Here is a 15,298-nt window from a genome sequence, read left to right on the forward strand (position 1 = left end):
TTCTCTCAAAGCTGCCCAGGTGATTCTCACGTGCACCCAGGGCTAGGAACCCCTGGTCTCAATTCTAGAAGCTCCCAAATGGTGTAATGGTACTAAATGGAATGTTTAAGTGAGCATCCATGTTTCACAAACACAGCAGTATCAGCATCAGGTGTCCGACCAGAATCAGTCGGTCATAATACAGGAAGCGGGCAAGAAAGACAGACAGGGGACAAGAGGACACTGAGTACACACCCGGACCAAGGGGGGGCGGGGAAGGGGAGTCCAGACAGGCCGGGTGACTGCCCCCCTCTTACACTGTGCGCATCTCCCCGGGCTGAGCACGACCAAGGATCACCTGGACCACACGTGAGTTGTGCCTTAGGTGCTATCTTAGAACCTAGCCACCGCCTGCCCTTAAGGTGCCACTCCACTGCGAGTGAAGCGTAATTCGCCAAAATTGCCCTGAGCTGGGTGGGTCCGAGAGGTGGGGAGGGAGGCTGTGATCTACGGGCGGCCAGTGGCCAGTCAGTGTTGTCACAGCCCTCCCAGCTGGGAGCCCACAGTGCAGAGAGTGAGGACGTTAACAGCGACATCTCTACGTTGCCCCTGCTGCTGCAGGCGGCGACAGAGTCTGTCCTCTGGGTCTGCGGGGAATAGAGCTGCTTAGATCTTCCTGCAGCTCTGCTTCAGGCTTGGCAAATGTTCTTACAGGAAGGGTGCTTGCTTTTCACGACACCCCTCCCTGCCCAGTGGCAGGGGTCCTGGCCCAGCGGCAGGGCGGGGCCTCACATGCAGGTGCTCAGAGAGTCCCCCTGTGCCGCAAGCCCCCACCCTGGAGCCCAGCCAGAGTCAAGGGCAGACCTTGCCAGGCTGGCAGCCACCATTAATTTCCATTCCCTACGCCCAGGAGCCAAGTGGCTCTGAGGCTTCCCCCCTCAGTCACCACCACGGACGGCCCACCAAGCTTGGGCTGGGAGCTCCACCTGGCTCCCTGCTTGGCGCAAAGTCCTGGCAGCAGCGGAGGCTTCAAGACAAGGAGACAGGAAGCAGCCCTCAAACGCCAGGAGGCGGTGTAGCTGCCAGGCCCTGGGCTGGGGAATGGTTCCCCGCCTCTAGGCCTGAACCCTACAGCTCAGAAGCAAGCCAGAGGACAGTGGGGTGGCTCCAGGAAAGGGTGCGGCCGGTCCTACCTGCAGTGGAGGGCTGGCCCCCAGCAGGTCACTTGTCCCAGCCAGGGCTCCCCTCTGATCCATCCTGACATCAGCCTGCCCTTCCAGCCCAGCTCACATGTCACCCCATCACCGCCCCCTCCTCCACGTCCCCAGTGGTTCTGGCGGGTGCTCTGTCCCGCCCACATATGTCTGTCTGTCCCTCTTCCAGATGCGAGCTTCTTCACAAGAGGACAAGTACCGATCCACAACACAGGACCAACTTCGGAACAAGGCACCTTCGGCCAACATCCTCAGGTCCAAGCCTCCAGAATGAACCCCCTTGGGCATACCACCCTTAATGAGAGTCCTCTCCCACAAAACACGCTGTGGCTTAGGGGACAGCCTCGGGACTGTGAATTATGAGGTGAGAAAATATAAGCACTCAACGAGGCCTCTTTGGGCTGGAGGAGCTAATTCAGAGTGTGGGCTCCTGCCAACCTCAAGGGGCGGAAATTAACTTCTGCTGTGGGGCGGGGTGGCCTGGGGGGACGAATGTTTTCTGGACAGATCAAAGGTATAAATATTTGGCTGGCTTAAAAGCAAAAACTGACAAAGGGCTTCAAGCAAGCGTTGGGAACAGGGTTTGCATTCAGACCGACCAGGTCCTAACAAACACTCCCACATTCAGAGGTTTCTCTAAAAGGGCCTGATCTACTGCCCCCTCAGCCATGTTATGGAAAGAAGAAGAAAAGGAGAGTGCAGGGTTTTAATGTTCCATGTCAAGTGATGTGTGCATAACGGCAACCCACTGCCCTGCGAAATTCTGAAAATGGATAAAACAGCGGCAATGGCGACTTGGAGCTGAGATGCACCAGGAGGTTTCGTTTGAGCTTCAAATCCTGCTCACTGGGAGGTTGGCATTTGTTTTCTCTGAACAGGTCTCCCAGTCTTCAGGAGGACAACGACACGCAGAAGTTGAGCTGTCCACCCTTGCAAGGGAAGCCTCGTAAACACCTCCACTCGGCACCCAGGCCCAAGGACTCCCAGGACGCCCCCCACGGGGCAACTGATGGACCAATCCCTTCAGTGTTTGCGCTCTGAAGTCGTTGCCATGGCCACCGAGGCCCTGGCCGTTACAGGGTTTAGGACCTCAAGGAACGATTCCCGTCTACTAACTCAGGAGAAGCTGTGTGGGATTGTGGGGGGAGCACGGGACTGGGAGTCAGGGACCTGGACCCCACTGGCCCTGACAGTCGCCCACTGCGTGACCCTGGGTGAGTCTTTTCCCTTCCCTGAGCCTCAGCTTCCTTGTCTGGAAAAGTGAGAAGGGGACCGAGAGGCCCCCAAAGCCTCTTCCAGTCAGAGCTGAGTTAGGGTGAACTTTGGCAGTGATGCTGAGCTGAGATTCACTGCCGGAGGTGTTCATAACAGGAGGGTTATTTGTGCTGATACGGAGCTCCCTGGAGCTGCCAGGGATGAGGCAGCCTCTACAAATATTACTGCTACTGTTCTTCTTGTTGTTGTTCTTGTTGTTTCTAAGGCTTTATAGGCAGGAAAAGGCCCACATGCTGAAAACAGAAGGCCGGGCCTGGCGGATGATTTGGGAACTTTCCACTGCAGGGTCCGGGGAATGCGGAAATTCCCCAGGTCCTCACCAAAAGCCCAGCCCTGGGCCTGGACCGCACTGAGGCTGGAAGGCAGGTGGAAGGCAAGCACAGCCCCCACCCCACTCACCAGCCCACGGAGCAGCCCAGAGGTCACCCTCCCTCCAGCCAGCCCGAAGATGCCAGGGAAGTAAAATAAAACCAGCCCCTAGACCAGCCCTCCCTGGAATGGGAGGCCGGCTCTGCACGGAAGGAGCGGCAGTGAGGTGATGTCTGGCTTCTATTCCATATCATAAATAAGTTATTAACCCAGAGCAGACAGCAAGGCACAACCGTGGGGAAACTAGGGAAGTGAAACTGCAAGATCAGACCGCCTCGAAGACTGGAAAACCACCCAGGATCCAGACCCTGGGCCACTCAGACAGAGGACCTGCTGGGATGGGGCCTTCTGGGAAGCAAGAGCACTAGAATGGGCGTCCAGGGGTCTGGAAACAAACCCACTGTGGAACCTGCCTCAGTTTCTATGTTTATTCCAAGAGATCAACAATAATAACAGCAAATGCTACCATTCATTGTTCTGGACCCTGTGGCGGCACTTGTAAGTGCCTGATTTCTAATCAACAAAACTACAAGGTAGGAACACCCACTTTACAGATACAGAAACTGAGGCTCAGAGAGGTCGAGCCACTTGCCTAGGGTCAGTGTGGGAGAACGATTGCAAAGATGGCTGCAACAATGCCTCCTGTCTCTGCTCCCATGCCTCTTTGAAATGAGGTAGGGTCCATTCCTCCACTCTTGGAAAATCTAGTCTGGCCTTGTGGCTTGCTTTGACCAACAGAATGCACAGAAGCAACATTATGCAACTTCCAAGACTAGAAGATCTTCCTTACGAGGTCTTGCAGCTTCCACTTTTACCCTCTTGGAATGCTACCCTGAGACTGCCATGAAAGAAGCCAGTCTTACCTACTGGAGGATGTGAGGCCACAGACAGGAGAACTGAGGCTGCCTAGCCAACAGCCAGCGCCAATGCCGGATGTGTGAATGAGGTCAGCCTGGACCTTCCAGCCTCGCCAGCTGTCCGGGAAGCAACCGGCAGAGGAATCACCCAGCCAACCAACAGAATTGTGGAAAGAATATGCTGTTGTTTCAAGGTCAGCGGTTTTAGGCTGGTCTGTCTCACAGCTGTGGATAACTGATACAGTCACTCAGTTTCCCCACACTGCCTATCTCCCCAGGAAAACCTGTGCTCCCGCCTCCTGGGATTTGGTTGGGGTCAAGTCACCACATGCTGACTGCTGCCCATGCCTGCAGCCCCCAGACCACAGCCCCACAAGCAGGAAGTGACCACGGGAGACATACTCTATGAAGTGTAAGAAGGGCTGCAGGACACTTTCTACCTAAAGACCCACAGTCACCCTGATGTGGCAGGTCAGAAGCTCCCTTTCTCTCTAAAAAGACAATTTCTTGTTTTTGTTATAGAAACATAAATTCTACAAAGGACTGAGGGCTTCTCAGGGAACTGTGTTACCTGAATAGCAAACGTGATGAAGCAGGTTGCACCCTCGCAGAGGATGCGAGCTCTGGAGACAGAAACTCGCCGGTAAACGGCACACTGAGGGCAGGAAAGCAAACAGTCTCGCCTCACCCACTGGCTCAGGCCCACGGGGCATGGGTGCCTGGAGCACACACTGGGACACGCACTCAGGGGCAGCGTGCACAGCTGACCTGCAGGGCTTGCCGGGCGTGCAGGAGGCCAAGTGGCACTGCGAGTGCCACGTGTCATCCATCGCTGGCCTAGGAGCAGACAGACAGCCACAGAGAGGAGGACAGGCCTGCTGTCCCTCCCCATCTGACAGAGGTGAGAAGATGCCAACATGAGCTTTATGCCGCCTCTGAAAGGGAGCCCGCCACGTTCCCTCTCCCGGTCCGTCAGCTCACTCAACATCCACTGAGGGCCTGCCCTGTGGCAGGTGCCGGGGTCATAGAGACACACAGGTGACTAAGCTCAGACCCTGCCCTTTGAGAGCCCAATGGGAATGTTCCAGGGGAAGAATGTAGACGGGGGTGAGAAGCAAGTTGCAGCCTGAGAAAACAATGAACAAGCCTGGAGGAGGTTGGGAGGAATGGTCTCTGCCTGCCCAGCTAAAGGCCCAGAGACCCCTCTGGGGTTGTAAAGCAGAAAACTGGGGTACTCTTGACTTCCTCTCCTCTTCTTTCCTGCGCCCATCCCCTCAGACCCGGTGGACTCAACCAATAAATCCACACCATTTAATAGCGACGGCTGAAGCATATCGGGTACTGTGCTAATAAAGCCCTTTGCACATATGACAACTCTTATGAAGTGACTAATATTATCCCCACTTTGCAGATGAGGAAACTGAAGCACAGAGAGGCTTAGTAATTGCCCAAGGCCACACAGCATGAAAAAGCCAAGGCTGGGATTTCAACCCAGGCAGTCTGGTTGCAGGGGTCATGCTCTCATCCCCTGCACTGCTCACTGGCAAGCTGAGGCCTCCAGCTAAGAGCCCTGCTGCATTGGGCCCACATACTGTCTTAAAAAATAGAACACTTTGCTTAAAAATCCATATTTCTGATTTCTCTCTTAAAATTCTCAAATGTGATACCAGATAGGCACTCCCTTTAAACAGGAATTTGCCGCTGTCCCACCTCTCCCCTAGTACCTGGCCCTCTTCCCTTGCGCTAATCCCTGCTCCTAGAGGCAGCTGAAGTCCCGACCTCCTGTGTACCGCGAACCCAGCCCTGTGCTAGGCATGCAGAGAAATGCAAACATTTAAGACAGTTCCTGACTTCTGGGAACTGGGTGGCCAAGATGGGGGATGCCTCAAGCAGAGGGAAGGGAAGGCACCGTGGGAGGTGTGAACAGCATGAGCAAAGGCATGGGCTCCAAAGTGAGGTGCAAACACACCAGGCTGGCTGGGGAGGGTGAGGGTCTGCAGGGCAGGATCCACCATCGGGGCTGGAGACGCAGGTGGAGCAAGGCAACGAGCTCTGCACCAATGCGGGGCCAGACATCCCCCGCCCCTCCCAGGGTTGTCGGCACAGCTGTGTAGGGGCAGGCAGCCCGCAGGCCACCATGTGTGGGGACAGGCCTGCCAGGCAGTTGGGTGAGGGCACCTCTGAAACTCCAGGCCTCCCACTCCACATCCCAGGGCAGGCACAGACAGCAAGGCAGAGCTGGGTGCTTGCCAAGGAGCTGCCAGGAAAGCCCACTCACTCCCTAGACGTCATGGAACAACCCCGGGGCAAGGACAGATATTGGCACAAAGACACCGATGAGCCCCAGGCAAATCTGCTACACTAGGACTGTGCCAGCATGCAGCTGGAAAGATTAGCATCTTCCCCAAATACTAAAGTGACTCCTGCTTACAAACCTCCCATGGCTCCCTATGGCCACAGGGGCAAATCTAAGTCCACAGTGAGGCAGAGTTTCTCCAAACTACATTTTCATCGCCCCCCTTTCCAGTGGAGAGCAGCTGAGATGACTTACCATTTCCTGAATCCTGCAAAGACGTAGGATTTCCTTCCCTGCGAATGCCTAAAATTCCTAGCTCTTGGCTTTAAAAGCTCCTATTGATGCTTTTATACCCAGGCCAAATGTCCCCTCCGCTGGGAAGCCTTCCCTGAGCACCTCTCCTTCTCAGTACTCACCTCTAGGCCACCTACCAAGCGCATTACACTTCCCTGCATTCCTACACAACACTGACGTTTAGTGTGATCAGTCTTGTTTCATGCTGTCTACTGTGCATATCGGCCTTCTTTAAACCATGGGTTCTGGAGCACAGGGAGAGAGGGGTGAGTTTCAACCCTGCATCCCCAGGAGCTAGTCAAGGGCCTGGCTGGGGGGAAGGTGCCTACAGATTGTTAACAGAATGCTCCACTTGGCACCTCTCAGTACCCTCCTGCCCTGGAAGGCATGTAGGGTTATTACAGACCAGTCGTAATACACTCCCGCGCACTGAGCAAGCACCATTCTGCAGAGAAAGCTGCCACAGCAGAGGGGAGGCAGGGCCTGGCCAACCCGGGAACCAGAGGTGGCCTCGGGCTCACATCAGAGAGCACTGATGATCTACGTACTGTTGCAGTACAAGGGACTCCAACAATACTTTTAGTATTTCTCACCATTAATGATAGCTGTAATTACTGTAGTAATTACTATAAAAAAGTAATAAATATTACTATTAATAATCCCCACTTTTTAAGGCCCCACCATATACCAGACCCTTCACTTTTTTACATTTTCTTATTTAATCCTCTGAACAGCCCTATAGACGATTGTTCTCCTCGCCTCCTAACAGATGAGGAATCCCAAGCACAGAGAGATTTAGAAACTTATTCAAGGTCACACAGCTAGTCTGTACTAGAGTAGAGAGACTCCACAATTTCTGCCACCCTAGACTGTTTCCTAATTATGACTAAAAATGCCTGTCACGGGGCTTTCTATGCGCCAGGCCCTACGGGTAACAGCTTTACTGAAACATAATTCATGTACCGTACAATTCACCCATTTAAAGTGCAGAATGTCTGTATACGTATATGTATATGTATATGTATAACAGATTCACTTTGCTGTACAACTGAAGCACAACATTGTAAATCAACTCTACTCCAATAAAAACATTTCTTTTTTAAATTAAAAAGAAAAGAAAGTGCACAATGTAATGGCTTTTCGTCTCTGCATAAAGCTGTACAACCACCACCGCAATCAACTTTAGGACGTTTCATCACCCCACAGAGAAACCCCGGGCCATTTCAACTGTCAGTGTCAACACACACGCCCTCCACCTGGCATCTTAATACCATTTTAAAGACAAAAGGACTGAGGCTCAGAGAGCTGCTGGGACTTGCACACCGTTGGGCAGAGGATAGGAAGCAGAGCTGGGACACAGCCTCCCCTGCCCTCTCCCCATACCGCCTGCCAGGGGTCTACTCTGTAACCCGTTAAAAATGCACGTTCTGCAGAGGGTGGAAAACAGAACCAGATGGTGACAAATCTTACACGTGCGGCTGCTTCCACGCCAGGCCCCTGACTCACAGAGGCACTGAGGGCAAAGAGGGGGGGACGTGACGCCTCCCAGCCCCCGTGACCCCAGTGCAGGGGCAGCGAGGCCTGGGAGCCCCGGAGACAGAGGTAGAAGCGGGGCAAGTGGCCTTCAGGAGGCTGGCAGCCTGGGCTCCTGATGGTTTGCAGGGGTCCCACTCTGCTGATCTCATTCCTGCACCCCACAACCCCTCCGGGACCCACAAAGTAGTGGCCCCCCACCCAGGCCTCCATGTGCCTCTCAGGACTTCAGAACCACAACTGCTAGCAGAGAGTCTGTTCTGCACCTGGCCCCAGCCAGGGGACCTGAGATCACCCAGGCCCTCCCTGCCCACAGGCCCTGAGGTTTCGGGTCACAGGAGCATTGGGGGGACTGCCACGTTGATTGGCCGGGATCCCCAAGGGAGGCTCTGCAGAGTAGACCAGCAGGCTGCCACTGCTACCTGGGCGCACTCCCAATCTGGGACCCCAGTGTCTGACAGCTGCCCCCAACCCCAGAGGAAACACTCTGCAGGTACGACTGGGCCTCCCCACATCGCCTATTTCCTTCCCCCAAACACCCACAAGCCTGCTCTGGGTCAGCAGTTCTCTCTGCTGGCCAAGGGCCTGGCACTTTCTTTCATGTTTATAATGTCTGAACAATTTTGAGCCAATGCCACCTCCTCCAGGAGCCCTCCCTGATCCCCTAACCAAAACAAACGGGTCCTCCCGCTGCTGCCTCACACAGGATTGTAATCTGTCTGCTTTTATGTCTGGTTTCCCATTATCCTCCAGACTCATCTGGGGCAGGGGTCCTGGCTTCCTCATTCCTGGTCCCCCACCTCCGACCCCCTCCCCGACTATGACACACCAGGCCTTCCAGCAGAGCAGGTGGGAAGTGAGATAAAGTGCCCATTCCTCGGTGTCAGGCATGAATTAACCGCCGTGCACAGAACCCGCCCAGTGTCTGTCCCGGTGTCCGTGGTGACTGACTCTGTGGGATGGCAGGAGACGTGGAAGAGATAATGGTCACTGCTCCCACTGCAGGTTCCAGCTGGAAAGGAGGATCGAGTCATCAGCTTAGACACAGCACTTCTCACCAGAGCAGCTGAAGTCCAAACGGCTGCAAGTCTGTCCACACAGAGGAGGGTTTGTTCCGACCGTCTTCCAACTGGAAGGTCTGCTAAGCCATGAGGGCCAAGCTCAGGATTGGTGTCTCTCCTCTCTGCACCTGCAGCCCCGCCCAGGCCTGGCAGGAGCAGACCCAGGGCCCCCCAGGAAGGGGCAGTCGACTACACGTTTACAGTGGCCTGGTTTCAAGCTCCTCCAGCAAGGCCTGCCCTGTGTCACAAAGTACCAATGCCAGAGCTAGAAGATGCTCTGAGCTCATCCATTACAGGCTCCATGATACATCCAGGAGGCAAGGGAGGCCCAGAGAAGGAGGGCAGCTTGCCTAGGGTCACACAGTCATGGCTCCCAACTCCCAGCCCAGACTCTTCTCAGATAACAGGCTGCTGCTTCCCTGCCCTAGGTCCCCTCTCCTATCCTGCCCTTCCTTCAAGGTCAGACCAAGACCCACCTGCCCAGTGTCTTCTAGGATCACCTCCCCAGCCCCGTCCAGCATGGTGCTCCCTCACTGGCAAGTTCTTTCCTCTGCCCAGAACGCCCTACCCACCCTCTGGCTCCAACAAACTTCTATTCATCGTTCAAGACCCAGTTCAAATACTATCTTCTCTAAGACAAAGATAATAATCACTCCCATTTACCGAGTAGCCATCCCTGCTGTGCTACAGAAAACCAAAAAGTTACTGTGGAAACTATTTGTGGGGTACCCCCTGCTTAGCACCCAAGTTCCTTGAGGACAGAGACCTGACTCTCTGCAAAGCAGGGTTACAACAATATCTGTGTATGCACCTCATACAACCGAAAGGCTTTATAAACTATAAAGTCCTGTGCCAATAGAAGCTATATGTATTGATATTATCTTCACACCTCCTCCCCATGACTCAGTTTCCCCACTTACACGATGGATGAAGTTAATGAGTGCGCATGACAGTACGTGTGCTGTGCCTGGGCTGTGGCTATGGCTCATGACTGCTGCTGTGATTATTCGTGTCACTTTCACTTTCTCACATCTCCGTGTGGACCCTGCCCATGGCCAGTGCTCAGTACGTATTTTTTTGGACTGAATGACTTCAGCATTTGAGACATGGAAGAAGATGGGGTTAAAACCCAGAGTCTACATAAAGATGCAGAGTGAAATCTTATCATCAGAAGGGCTGCACTGTGGCCTTGGAATCCAAAGGTGGCTCAGCTGGGTGACAGTGAACAGCCCTTGCTCTCACGGGACACAGGGCCATTTTCTGGAGTGGGCTGGAGGTGAGGAAATCCCTGCCCTGGACAGGGAGCCTCTGTGCTGTGCTGTGGTCCCTGTCAGGGACCAGGTCAGGGAGACCCCTGAGAACTAGCCTTAGGGTCTGGACTCTGGAGCCCAGGGCACAAGCAGGGGCCCAGCCCAGGAGGTCCAGTTCTGCCTCTCACCAAACGCAGGGACCAGGCAAGCCACTCCCGGAGCCTCAGTTCCACCACAGAACAGGCTTCCAGAAGCTCATCCATGGAGCCTCCGAGACCTGACCCAGCTTCTGCAAATGTCACATAGAATAGAGTTCTGTCTGCCAGGGAGGCGTGAGTGCAGCCCCTCCTTGGATAAATGAGAAGAGTAAAGCCCAGAGAGGGGAAGTGACTTGCCCAGGTCACATAGCCAATAAGAACGTTTCCTCAGAGGCCACCAAAAGTCAGCAACGTCAGCTGAGCATCCAGTGACCACCTGTCGATGTCTGCTGAGCTGGTTCAATGATAAGAAGGTTTCCAGGGTGCAAAGGGTGTGGGCAGTTACATGTTAATGGTGATGATCATCCATTCATGCCTCTGTTTAGGTGCCCGTGGACATGGATGGAGGTTGTCAAGGAATGTCACTGAACAGCTTACGGCCCATTCGGCTGATGACTTCAGGTCACCATGTCATTCAGCCCAAGCCACTGACAGGCACTGGTGCTTTCTATCTCTCCATCTGCACAGACACTTTATCTCCAGGTGATTCCTCACGTCACTTTGGATTTTCAACCAAAACCTGTGGCCACAGCATAGCGCTAGCCGCAGGCTGAGGAGAGTCCCAGGACTGCTGAGCCAGGGCGGGATGGCGGCCAAGTCTCACCCTGGCACCAGGACAAGGTCTCAGCCTTCTCCAGCTATCCTTACAATCTCTGTTCCTCAAAGTCCGCTCCACAGAGCCCTCGCATTCCAGGTGATTCTGGTGCATACTCAACTCTGAAAACCAACCACTGCCTAGACCGTGCCTCTCGAGGGGGGCTCTAGTGCCTCCAATGGGGCAAAAATTGGTTATTTGGGAGGCAGAAGATTTACTCTTTTCATATATAAAGCACAGATACACATAGAGTTTAAAAACAGATATTCAGCGTAGCTGTGGTATTAAGGTTTCACTGGGGAGAAATTAGGGGAAAAAAATGTCTAAAAGGCCCCTCAGGGGGATGATAATGAAAAATAGATTGAGAAACCCTGGTCTAGAGAAAGGCAGCCACGACATTCAGCAGGAAGATACCTCGTAAGGATGGGAAGATGGCAAGAAGTGTTCCCAGCCCTGCCAGTAAGGAAAGACTCCTGCCCTTACCATCCCCGCACCTGACTCATCCCTCTCTTAAAGCTCAAAGGCAGACGGGCAAGCAGGTCCTTTCCTGGACATATCGGCTCGTGCCTGGCAAAGCGGAGACCATGAAAACAGTGCCCATCAAGGCCCTGGAGCTGCCACGCAGGCTCACGAGGGCCTGATATACAGCAGACGGGGCAGCAAGGGGAACGGGATCCAGCCTGAGTTGAGCACAAGAAGGAGAGAAGCCACCTGTGGCTTTCTGGTTTGCAACATGGAACTAACTAGCAGGGGGTTCCCTGTGCCTGGGAGGAGGGAGCAGGTCCTGAGAAAGGGAACTCACATCAGAGAGCCACGGAAGAGCAGGCTGGCTTCGGGACCAGAGACAGTGGGGCACGAGGAAGGACACAGCAGTAAAAATAATAACAGCGGGCTTCTCTGGTGGCGCAGTGGTTGAGAGTCCGCCTGCCGATGCAGGGGACGCGGGTTCGTGCCCCGGTCTGAGAAGATCCCACAGGCCGCGGAGCGGCTGGGCCCGTGAGCCATGGCCGCTGAGCCTGCGCGTCCGGAGCCTGTGCTCCACAACGGGAGAGGCCACAACAGTGAGAGGCCTGCGTACCGCAAAAAAAAATAATAATAATAACAGCAGCTGATACTGACAGCCCTGACCATGTGCCAAGCAGGTGCCAACCACTGGCCGTGCTGCCTGGTGAGGTAGGTCATATTTTCATCAACAGCACATCAGCTCCAGGAGGGCAAGGGGCTGTGTCTGTCTCAGGCACTGCCGTATCCCCAGCACCCGATTGGCACGTGGAGCGCGCACGGTAAATATGTGCAGAATGAATAAATCCCACTTCACGGGTAAGGGAAAGGACCACAAGAGGGCAAGTAACTTATCCAAAGTGACAGGGCCAGTGAGCGGCACAGCCAGGACTCAACGCCAGCAGAGCCTGCCCGCCTCACGCCTGCGTGTGTCTGCTCTCAGACCCCCGACAGGTGAGCTGCGGTCCCGGTATGTCCGTAGATGGTGAGGGGATGGACAGGATAAGGTACCATCCTATCTCGGCCACTTTACAGCTGGCACAGTATGAACCTGGTGCCCAAAGGGGCACGCGGGGCTCTCTCTGGAAAGCGGCGCAGCCCCTGACTTGGACCAGACTGCAGGCTGTGCCCACAGGAATCCCGAACACACGGGAGCCAAGGAGAAAACCATGTCAGTCTGGCTCGGTGAGGGGGACGGAGAGGAAAGGGGGAGGGTGGGGGGTGCTGCTTGTTGAAAGCCTTGTCCCTTACCAATCCGTCGCAGTTGCTGATGGCGACAGCTGCCCCTGGCATGCCCGTGACACCCCCGGTGTAGACACACTCCCTCTGCAAGGGCTGACGGAACAGCTCCCGAAAATCCTCCTGCCACTCCACCGAGGCTCCGGGTACCACCAGCCGCCGGTTGGGCCGCAGGTGTAAGTGCAGTTCCTCCCCAGAAACAGTGACGTTGAAGTAGAGGGAGGAGCGCCCCCCGCTGCCAGGCTGCAAGGTCACTCCTTTGGGGCGCAGTGGGCTTCGAGCCACCCGCAGGTGACCGGAGCGTGACAGTGGTGCGGGTGGTCTGTCCACCTCTGTACTCCCTGAGGAGGCTGCTGGTGGCCCGGATACCACGTGGGAGAGGAAGCGTCCCTGAGAATCTGTGCTGCAGGGCACTGTCACACCATAGTCGCTGAGCTTTCTTGAGAAGCGCAACTCTGTTGGAAATGAAGAAAGAGTTACTTCGGTGCCGTCTGGGCAGAGCTAAGCGGGAGAAGCTGGAAATCCCACGGGGGCGGGAAGGGCTCTGCAACCTTGACCGTCACCTTGGAGGAACCCCTTAGCCCAATTTCATCTATTTCTCATCCAGCGCTTCCAGAGCCCTTGGATCTCTGCACTTGGATGATCGGTGTTCAAGTTCGTAAACTGCTAGACACACGCTGCTCCCCATAGCCCCCAGGCCCTTGTTACAGCTGGCGGAGGGAAACAAATGATGCCAAAGAGTCCTGTCACTCTAGCAACAAACCTTCCAACCTTGGGCACTACAGAGGAAATTCCCCGAAAGCCCCCAGGGCAAAGAGGGATGGCTGGATGTGCCCAAACTCCCCAGGGCCCTGAAGTCACCAGCCCACCCCAGGGTAGGTAGGGCCCTCGTCGCCAAGCTCCCGGAACACAGCTGGCAAAACAAACACACCTAGAAACTCAGGGCCTCCTGGGCACGTGTCAAGGAGAAAAGAGGAGCTGGAGAGGGAAGGGAGGGAATACAGGTTCCACATTTTTCCAGGTTTAGAAAGAAAACTTTTTTAAGCAGCAGTGGCTGCCGAGATTTTTACATGGCCCAGCCCCAAGCTGGGTAAATATAGATCTTCAAAAATAAAAGTAGACACAGGGGTGACCTGCCCACTCGGACTGAATTAAGTGTGAGGTCATGGCCCCATGCTCCAGGCTGCAGGCCAGCAGCCCGTCCTCACACAGCTCTCGCTAAGCCGAGCCAGGCAGGGCAGGAATGACAGCTCCCTGGCTTCTAGGCCTAGTGATTCATGGATAGGACTTAGGGAGGAATTTTCATTTCCACACAGCTCTATCTCGTGTCCCCAGCCCCCTTCACGGCACTGATAAAACCTAGAAAATGATGTGCCCTGAAAATCCCTCCTGCCCAAGGCAGTTATTGGAGGGCGGGGAGGGAGATGACGAACTTTCCTCTGGTTTTACCCTTTGCAGCAGAACACCCCCAAGACTTCAGCTAGGGGGATCCTGTTTGGTACGTGAACGGAGCTCAGAGACAAGCAGGGACCCTGCCTGGAACTGACCAGAGCCCCTCCCCATGCTCAGAGCCACCAGGAGGGCACCTCACACTGCAAAGTGAGGGTGGAGTGTGTCTGATCTGCGTGTGAGAGGCTGTCTGCACAGCACAGAGTGTGAGAATGCTGGGAGAGAGGGATGTATGTGTGTTTCTGTGCAGCAGTGTGAGTGCCCGGTGTTCACTGGGGTGTGGGGCAACCACCTGCCAGCCTGATTCTGTGTGTGTGACAGTCAGACATTTGCACATACGTACACACATATGTGCACACATGCATACAAGCTGGAGACAGAGAAGACACTGAGAGAAAGACACACAGGAGCGAGAGACAGAGAGTGAGAGAGAAACACAGAGACCAAGAGACAGATACACAACCCCTAAGAAAAGGCTCCTATCCTCGAGTGCTCTCCTGGAGTCTCTCCCTAGTCTTGTGCCAGAAAGGGACAGAAATCCCCGGACAGCGTCGGTGGCACTGGGGTAAGAAAAGAGAGCTCAGACCCAGCGTGTGCACAGCCTCCCACCCGCTCGAAAGCTGCCGGGCTCCTCGGGCACCCTCGGGCCACCCTGACCCGCGTGCACCCCGGACCCCGCGCGCCCCTGCGCGCCCTACCCGCACGCACCTGGGGTCCTGCTGCCCGCGTTGGCGCAGAGCGCACAGTGCAAGAGCAGCAGGCAGGACAGCCGCGCGCGGAGAGGAGCCATGTGGCCGCGCGGGCACGCGGGCCGGGAGGGCGCCGAGCCCCGAGCTCCGGGCTGCGAGCGAGACTGGGGCGCGCTCGGGGCTCCGGCCGGCCTCCGCCTCCTCCGCCGCCTCCCGCCTCGCAGCCTCCAGCCGCCCGATCCCAGCGGATCGGAAGTGCCACGCGGAGCCCGAGCTGGGACTTCGGGCTCCCTGGGCGAGTGTCCCCTCAGGCTCATGGGCTCCCCGGGAGCGATGGCCCTTACTTTCCTAGGCTCCTCCGCCCCACCACCCTTTACTTGACTGCAGGGCCCAGTTTCCAGAGCTCCTGGGCCGATGGGATGTCCCACTGCCTTTGGATG

General features: G+C 55.4%; 1 protein-coding gene across 1 annotated transcript in view; it reads right to left on the minus strand.

The window, feature by feature from the left end:
* Positions 1-14,959, minus strand: part of ADAMTS14 (ADAM metallopeptidase with thrombospondin type 1 motif 14) — a 92,649-nt gene extending 77,690 nt beyond the window's left edge. The window contains exons 1-2 of the mRNA XM_024765565.1: positions 14,878-14,959; positions 12,733-13,175 (exon numbers count right to left, since the gene is read on the minus strand). Coding sequence (XP_024621333.1) covers positions 12,733-13,175; positions 14,878-14,959 — 525 coding nt within the window. The remainder of the gene's footprint in view (positions 1-12,732; positions 13,176-14,877) is intronic.
* Between the last annotated feature and the right edge of the window lie 339 nt (positions 14,960-15,298).

Source organism: Neophocaena asiaeorientalis, unplaced genomic scaffold (assembly GCF_003031525.2).
Source record: "Neophocaena asiaeorientalis asiaeorientalis breed wild unplaced genomic scaffold, Neophocaena_asiaeorientalis_V1.1 scaffold31, whole genome shotgun sequence".
Classification (NCBI taxonomy): domain Eukaryota; kingdom Metazoa; phylum Chordata; class Mammalia; order Artiodactyla; family Phocoenidae; genus Neophocaena; species Neophocaena asiaeorientalis.